The sequence below is a fragment of the Homalodisca vitripennis genome, chromosome 1, assembly GCF_021130785.1.
Source record: "Homalodisca vitripennis isolate AUS2020 chromosome 1, UT_GWSS_2.1, whole genome shotgun sequence".
Taxonomy (NCBI): domain Eukaryota; kingdom Metazoa; phylum Arthropoda; class Insecta; order Hemiptera; family Cicadellidae; genus Homalodisca; species Homalodisca vitripennis.
This window is the reverse complement of record NC_060207.1, coordinates 194478738-194487863: the sequence shown is the minus strand read 5'-3', so window position 1 is coordinate 194487863 and position 9126 is coordinate 194478738. Positions and strand designations below refer to the sequence as shown.

The window sequence follows — 9126 nt, the reverse complement described above, 5'->3', positions numbered from 1 at the left end:
AAAATGTTACACCACCATCAGTTAAAATACAGTAAAGATAAAATTTGGTCTATATTTTTAGATTTTTCTTTGCATCTTTGGAATAAAATTAAATATATTATCTTTTAAAGATATAAAAATCTCCCGCAGTGTGAATGTAAGATTGTAGTTTCGATGTAAGACTGTTAACACTCAATCGTTATTCATCAAATAAACAGAAGAAAATTGTTTAATATCACGGACATTCCTAAATATGTATCCTATCACAACAACTATTGTAGCAATGTTGTCCAAGAAGGAAATAAGACGTTCTTTCGGCAACAATGCAAACACAGAACAACTTTCGTGACAAGTAAAACATAATATGATTACTCCACATAATAATAATAGGTACGTTGTTTAATTTATTCATTCACATAATAATCATAAAACAACTCAACAATAGATCTGCTCTGCAAAAGTAATAAGGGTTTGGAGGACGAAAAAAGTAACAAAGTAAAGAAATATTTTTTATTGCTAAGAAAATAAAATAATTACAATAGTACATACATTTATACACTCTATACCTCAGTTCCTTTGGTTTTCAGGCACAGCCTTTGTACGTGAGAAAATAATACTTTGCCTAACTGTTACTGTATTTACAGAGTAATCTGTGGGACTTGCTAACTACTGGACAGATAGCGTGCTGCGAAGGAGAAGCCATCGCGAAATGAGAAGAATGGGGAGAAGATAATGAGACAAACGGAGGGCATCGCTTGCGTTGTGCATCTTCTTTTTCACTGAAACAAAGTTGAAATGATAATTAACTATAAATAAGAGGGGCGTTCAATAATTAAAGTGATGAACTAGTCTAAGGAAATAAATTTGTATTTTAACTAATTGAATTTTTATCTATTTTTTTTGTATATAGGCCAATTACCACCAACATACGCTTTTCGCAAAGAATAACTACCATATTAAGTTAACTAGCATATGACTAGGTTTTTAAGTCTTGCTATCTTTAAAATCTAAGATGTTATTCATCTTAGGTTTTAAAATGAATCCAAACTCTAAACTAAACAAAATATTTGCTATAGTAGCGCTATACAGAATTTTACCATACAGAATTACTGCCAACCCCCATGTGAAATCAAGAGTCAAAACCTAGCTCATAAAACTAAGTCAGCAATATTTGCTTTTTATTGTAAGCACTATCAGTCAAGTTTCAAGCTAGGGAGTCAAAATGTAAATGTAAATGGGGGGGGGCTGGCCAGAACGGCGTTTGTTATAAATCACCGAGTCAGTACCTACCACTCTGACCTGTCCTGCCCACAGATATTGCTGCAGTTCACCATATACTTTGCTACTCTAGACTAAATATTTCATAGGTTTTCATCTTTGGAAAGTAAACAAAATTAATCACAGAACATTGTTTAGGGGAGGCCCACCCACTACTACAACAGTCATCCTCCCCAGTCACTAGATCAATCGACCAGCCCGTGTTACCCCAATATCGCGACATTTGCGGTTAGTGATGTGCCGCTCCTGGATATCCACGGGATTACATATTTTTGCTGAACTATAGGCTATACTGGCCTCTAAATCAAACAGAAGTGAACCTTCAAACAAAACGGGTGGGTTTACCGATGTCCCTGTTTTTGGTGTTAGGTTAAATAGTTTTTTTTGTTTTAATAAAATCCGTCAACTTACATTACTGAACATCAAATAGCCCTGGTTATCAGTAATCTTTAACATTTCATTATTAAATTTTAGCTTTTAATTTTACAAATAGATTCGTTAATGCCTACGGTACACGGGTATATAAAGTCTCGGCCTATGTTCAAGATCAACATGTTCAAGATCTAATGATGATGTAAATTGGTGAAATTTCACTGTTGTGAAATCTCACCTACAAACAAAGACATAATTTCTTCTGATTAGAACTTAGCGCAGTTACTCACTGAGAGGAAGCAGGCTGGCGTGACAACAACACTCCAGCAGACGCACGTACTCCAGGCAGTCGCTGGCGAACGTGGGATGGATGCGGCTGGGCACGTAGCACGTGTGCTCTACATAGGGTAATCTCTCTGCAACACCACAATTTATTACGACTGGTGAAGGGTATCGGTAAGTAATACGTAAAGAGCGAACAGACACTTTGAAGGCTTTGCGACGCTACGCTTGCGTTGTTCCCGTTGAAGGTTGCTGCAACTGTGATGACAATCGTATGATGAAAGTTGTATTTAATTTATGGGTTATAACTTAATGTATTTATATAGATGGTATTTCAGGAGAAATCTGCAATACTGCACAAGCTTATTCCTCTCATTAAAATAATGAAAAAAGATCATATAGATATGGATCCGGAAATGCTACGTTGGCGAATTATACAAGGTAAAAGATTTCACCTGAAATTCAGCTCCCTCAGTGAAATTAACTCATACTGAAATGTTTAGGTTATTAATATATGTAAAATAAGTTAATAATCGTATAAATTCTTTCCCACAACAATAACTCCAATAGTTTAGGAGAAATTCGGGGTAAAGCAAAAAAGGTTAAGGTCAAAAACACACTTTGTTGCGTTTGGACTACAATAACTCCGTTAAATTGCTCATAAACAAAGAAAAAATGTCCAATACAGTTTGTAAAGGATTTTATTCTCCAAAAAATATGTAAATAAAATCAATAAAAACTAAGTAGTTTTCGTTTAAATTCAATTTTATTAAGGAAAACTAAAAAGTAAAAATTATAAAAATCATGAATATATAATTTTAAAACTTTACACTATGCTTTGTATTATTTATTTATTTTAATCTAGTGAAATTCCTTATAGACCTTTTAAGTTTTTTATTGGAGCCATTTAAATGTATTATCATGTAAATTATCTCTAAAACTGTATGCTATTAGAATATTAAACTCTGAACTGTGTGATCTTGGCGTATATGTTGATGGGAAAGTGGAAGCTTTAGGTATTAACTGGGTTTAGGGGGTTCTAATTATAACGAACCAGTTTAAAAACATTTCTGTATACCTAAACTTGAATTAGCACCACGAATTTTAGAGCTGAAAATAATTAAAAACTAATTAATCTTTGGATCTTAAAAATTGTAAGAATGAGAGTGACCGTCCAAAATACGGGAAAAATGGCCCTTTCAATGTGTTTTTTCCTTGGTACTGCAGTTCTCGTCGTCTCAATATTTTTAATCAGAGATCTTCTAAAATGTATTTATGTTAGCTGGTACGTTTGAGTAGTTTTTGCGATCAAATTCGTGTTGCTAATTTAAGTTTTAGGTCGTTGTCGTTGGGTCCTATACCTAATATTTACCGTAAAGTGTCACAAAACAGCACACACAGCACAAAAACACAGCACACAGCAGGAAACTTACCCACATGACGATGGTCACATGTACAGTGGTCCATGAGTAGGTCGTCACTGAGACAGTAGCCCTTCTGTCTGTCCGTGCAGGGTGGACACCCCTGGCCCTCCACTGTGGGCACAAATATCTGGCTCAGAATTCAGAGAATACGACTGGCTCATTCGTAAATACTGTGCAAGATGATCTTGTGTTCGTTTGCTACCATCTGATACTAAAGCTGACAATTCAAATAAAAAAATTTGAGTTTAAGTTTTACTAAAAAAGTTACACTTATAATGACATTTAAGCTACTTTTAAATTCAAATGATAGGGATTTATGAATTAAAATCATTTATGTACAGACGTAGCTCCTAATAACGAATACGTAAGCATTTTTTCTATGTTAACAGATTAAACGTTTATTTGTTGTGTTATCTGTTTTGTTGTTGTGTATTATGAAACGTTTATTAGTTAAACGTTAATGATTTTAACCTCTTGTTTCATAATATTTGTCACTGTCACATTTAAATTTTGAACACTTTTCCTTAACCTTGTAAAAGTTGTGTGTAAATATATTGTGGAAATAACAAGAGCAATACTTAGTTTAGATGGGTCTCCAAATGTATTTTATTTAAATCCAAGTTGTAAAATAATAGCCTATTAACATTCCATTTAAATAATTATTTTTGTTAATTTCCTCTCTCTTCTTTCTCCACCAAACATTCGACAAGAAGTTGGACATTGGCAATGTTGAAAATGTCATGCCCGTGCCGCTCTGTCCGACGCGGCAGGATGTAGCATTCAACAGCAGTGTCAAACTGCCCATATATTCCACCCATAGAAAGAACTAATCCTCTGACACGAATCCTAACCTGGTTCGTTAACTACTCATAACCTAGTTCCAGAACTACTTCTTACCTAGTTCCTGAACCAGTCCTTTAAACAAACCTATATTTAATTTTATTATTTTAAAACAAATAGAACAAATACAAAACAAAATCTATAGAATCTACTGAACTGGAATTCCAAAACTACACATACCGGTTTTAATGAACAAAGTCTACTCAATTTTACAGGCCAAATACAGAAAAAACAAATATATGAATGACCGTACCTAAAAACGTACGAGCCTATTTCGATAAAACTTTCTTTACACATTCAACATACTACTATATTATATTACAATCCTCATTCATAGGCCGCGCCTATTTTCGGAGCTACACCGATTTTAAAGGCCCCATACTAAAAAACCTATAGATGTCCGTACCTCTAAAACGTACGAGCCGATTTTGATAAAACTTTCTATACACATTTGAAACATAGTCTACTATACTACAATATATATATATATATATATGTATATATATATATATATATATAGGCCTTCCTCATTCTTAGGCCACGACTATTTTCGGAGATATATCGATTTTTCATGTCAAATACTGAAAAAACAAATGAATGGCCGTACCTCAAATACTACGAGACGATTTTAATAAAACTTTCTACATATATTTAAGATATAGTGGTTTTTTGAGGTACGGGATGGTAAATAGGGTTTCTTAGAACTTGCCTTGTAAAATAAGTATAGTCCCGAAAATAGCCGGTCAAATGACGATTATTATGATAAAAATTTGTTCATTCAAAATCTGTATTTATCTTCATATTTATCTTCACATTATGAAATTAATATATAGGTTAGGATTCAGTAATGAACTAGGTCCGGGTACATGTTCTTTCTATGGATTGAATCTACTGCAAGTTTTACGTCGGTGCGACCAACCTGTCTTGCAAACTCAGAGCCATTTCCCAGGGTTCGTTATGGTAGGAAAACTTCTGTCAGGCAATACAGTTGATCTTGATTTATGAGCACAAGGTTTATAAATCCTTTTCAAGTGTCTTTATGGAAAAAAATCTTCAGGTAAACGAATATGAAAGCTCTTTTTACGGAGTGTTGTTGATCATGGAGAGAACGGGTTTCAAATGTTAGTGATTGTTGGTGGTATGCTCTAGATTGCTTTTTCAAGCTTTTTGTAATACCTTCGAAGCCATCTACTTCCTGGAGGACTCCTAGTCGTGTGTTCTGTTACAAAGTAAGAGAACACTGGTTGCTGGAGATTGTTTAGAAACGTATTTACGAGTACTTAGTAATTTGGCCTCTTCGAATGAGGTGGCACTAACAAAATAACGAACTGTGTTAAAAGTCTCACTGAACTTCTAACTTTGTCTTATATTGTTCTTACAGAAAGATGTAAGTAACCTTCAAATATATCCACAAACAAGAAGGGGAGTCTGAAATACGTCCTCTTTCAGTAAGAACAATCTACGGCAGAGTAAAAAGTTCAGGGAGACTTTTAACAGAGTTTGTTATTTTGTTAGTGCTATTTGAGCCGAAGAGCCACTGAGGGACTTTTACAAAGATATCTGGTATCTTTAGAAGTGAGATAGTATTTTTGTCCTTATTTCCATAGATACCAGTTAATTATTGTGTAAGTAAAATTGTTATTGACCTTCATGTAAAAATGTAAGTGTTTAAAAAAAAGCAAAGACCCTGTCCTTCTCGGACCAGCTTGACAGCGAATAAAATTCATTTACAGAGAATATCAGAGTTTTATATTGAATTATTATTAATCAAAGTTAAAATGCTGTTTAATTTGGAAATAAACACTGTGTTTCTATAGGCCTTATTTCTATGATACTTATGTTATCATGTATTTTAATTTTGAAAATGAATAAGTGAGCTCTAAGTTTCGACAGTTTCAACTCAAGCCTGCGCGTTACAAAATTTGTCTGCATTTGGCAAAGTTTTTAAATCCCTTTGAATCCAAACCAAAAACGTGACGGAAAGTTTTAAAAATATAATATTTCGTCTAAAAGTTATATATATTATTTTATTAATTTGTACAGGATTAATCATGATTGGTCTATTTTTTGTGTCATTTATGTTTTCATATTTTACTTTGTCTGTTGTTTTTAGCTAGATATTAACATAGATATGCAATGTTTAATTTATTACTACAGGCATACTATCCTACAAAAAAGAAATATTTAAATACCGTCGACAGAGAAGAGCCTTCTTGAAATATCACCTTACATAATATAATTGGTAAGAAATTACTCGGATTCATGTAATATTTTCTTTATTTGTGCACAGTTGATGTCAGCCAACTAAAATATTCCGTGACGGAAAGGCGCGATATTTTTACCCATTAAGGTGTATTTTTAACATTCCATTTATACCACGGAGTAGCTATCAATAAAATAAATATTTTATATGAATTTGTTGATTTTAAATAAAAACATTAGAGGCCGAATAATCTTCTGCTATTATTCTGCTTGTCATCATGGGTTAATGGCCTGTTAAAGTATCTAGGGAGAGAGTCGGTATAGTAGAATTTTTACGGAGTACATGGCACGCCACATACAAGAATTTTGAGGTTACACTATCTCTATTTTAAATCCGACTCCTTAGGCCGTGGGCCACTGGCTCGCCCAACAATAATTTACTTTCTACACATAACGTAGCTATTGGTAGGAAGGGTTGATTCAATTGAATTTAAAGTTTAACTCCAGTACACCTTTCTTTTATTGCAGCGTCTGGTATCTGTCGCTGTCTCAGACTTGACTTCTGAAATCTGGAGTCATGTTTGTCTGAAGAGATCCAATGAAAGACGAAGAAGCTCAAAACGAAGCATGCTAAGTAGTAATACTTTACGATTATACATTTCCTAATTCGGCCAGACTCTTTTTTAAGAGGTAGAACGCCAAACCATGTGACGCGTAACATGCATGCAAAATTTCAAGTCTATTGTTTATTTCATTCTCTAGATGTCCTGCGGACGAAAATACAGATATGCTATCATACAGAAAAGAAATGTTTTCATGCCCTCAGCGGAGAAAAGACATTGCCATCTTGAAATATCAGCTGTGCTCTTTCTTCAATACCACCCCAGCTTGTGTAGGAGACTAAACTCTACTACTTAAGCGCCACCTTATTTAGACTAAGACTACAACTTGCCTAATTCTGCTGTATTCACGCGGATACTCTGTCCGTGACCACGCTTCTACTCGCGACTGGCGAGAGACAGCCGTCTTGAAGTGCTAACAAGACGTGCAAGGTCCCATTTGGGATTTTCTCAACAAAACGACTAGAGAAAGGTACAGCCGTGTTTCTGTACTGACCGAAAAAAGTGACATTTTGGACTAGCCAAGGCATGCTACCCAGGGAGGGCGAATCTCCTGACCCATCATGCTAAAGCAATTCTTGAGCAGGAGGGTTTTCCCTGCAATCTGAATCAAGGACTTCCTTCTCAGAGTTAAATCGAATTGCTGCCATCAAAACTATACCAACCGTATCACTATGGCTACTAAGTTTCAATAGGCACCACTTCTGTGCTATGAGTCTAGTTTCTATGCAAAACATTCTGGTCGAGTAAATATTCCGCCTAGTGAAGCTGTTTTTAAGCGTCTTTTTGTCTCTTCGGAAGCAAATAGACAGCAGTTTCAGCTGTCACTGTGTCACAGCATACTGTACTCAGTTGAAGATCTAGAGCTTTGCTCTCTTCGAGTACCATTCCACCCAGTGTAGGCTAAACTCTACTATTTATAAAATGCTTTATAGGTTTGAAGTAGCGCGGAAGGCTCGCGCTCAAATTCAAATCAAATTTATTGACACCACTGAAAATGTAAATTTTTTGGTGCAAACCGTAATATATATATGTGTGTGTGTGTGTGTGTGTGTGTGTGTGTGTGTGTGTGTGTGTGTGTATACAGTTTTTTTAATTTTATTTTTTATAATTGTTACAGAAAGACTGTTACTTATTTTTTGCATGTTCGCAGTTCCAGTTCAAGTTGTTACTCTGTTTAAGTTGTTCGCTTTGACCTTGTTGTTTAATTTATTCTGCTGTTATTTATTATTATATATTTATAGATTATATAATATTTATTTTTGTGTAGGCTACTTGATGAAGTTTGTTGTTGATGTTGTTATTTGTTGCACTATTGATAAAGATATTCGATGTTATATATTTGTTGTAAAATCTTTTACTTTGTTATTTGTTATTGATTATGAAGTTTGTAAATTTTGTGTACCATGTTATATTTTGTATACAGTGTAAACCATCTAATTAATGTCGTGAGGACGTTATGTACATTTATATTATAACTGTAGAATAATTACAATAATCCCACGCGCAGCTATGAGTTGCGTGGGAACTATAGACAAATGTATTATGCGTTTTTTTCTTGAATATAGATTATTTGAACTTAAAATAAATGCTAGAAAATTAATACAATTTAAATTTTTAAATATAAGGTAGTAAATGTTGTCTGTGGGTTCACGATTCGAATTATTAGCTTTACAAAACCAGATAAAATCAGAGGCGTTCCACTCTGTCATTTAATCGTATTCCCAAACAAATCCTATTACGTAACGCTCTAAATCTAAAACACTCACATACACGCGCGCGCATGCACACATAAAATATTAATAAATATAATTTATAAATGTTATTTTAATTAAGAAATGAGGAATCCATCATGGTAGTGTGAGGGAAGTTAAGGGAGCTGTTATTTAAACGAGTTCGTTGGTCTAATTGTGGAGCTAATGCCAAGACAGCGGGGGCAGAAGTTAAATAGGCCTCAAGTGGAGGAGATAGGTTAAACTTGAATGCTTCTTTTTCTTCTTCTTCTCCATCGCTCTATCTCAGTTTACGTCTCTTTTTCGTAGATACAAGATACTTTCTTTCTACGTTCTTCGCTGCATATACATGTATTTAGCTTAGATACTTTAACCTGCCTTGCATGTTTATTTACT

General features: G+C 34.2%; 1 protein-coding gene across 1 annotated transcript in view; it reads right to left on the bottom strand.

Annotated features, from left to right (window-relative positions):
* Positions 1-475: 475 nt before the first annotated feature.
* The window catches only part of LOC124352983, a 31151-nt gene continuing 22500 nt past the window's right edge, over positions 476-9126 (bottom strand). Inside the window, exons 3-5 of the mRNA XM_046802751.1 lie at positions 3345-3446; positions 1920-2045; positions 476-758 (exon numbers count right to left, since the gene is read on the bottom strand). Coding sequence (XP_046658707.1) covers positions 646-758; positions 1920-2045; positions 3345-3446 — 341 coding nt within the window. The 3' untranslated portion in view covers positions 476-645. The remainder of the gene's footprint in view (positions 759-1919; positions 2046-3344; positions 3447-9126) is intronic.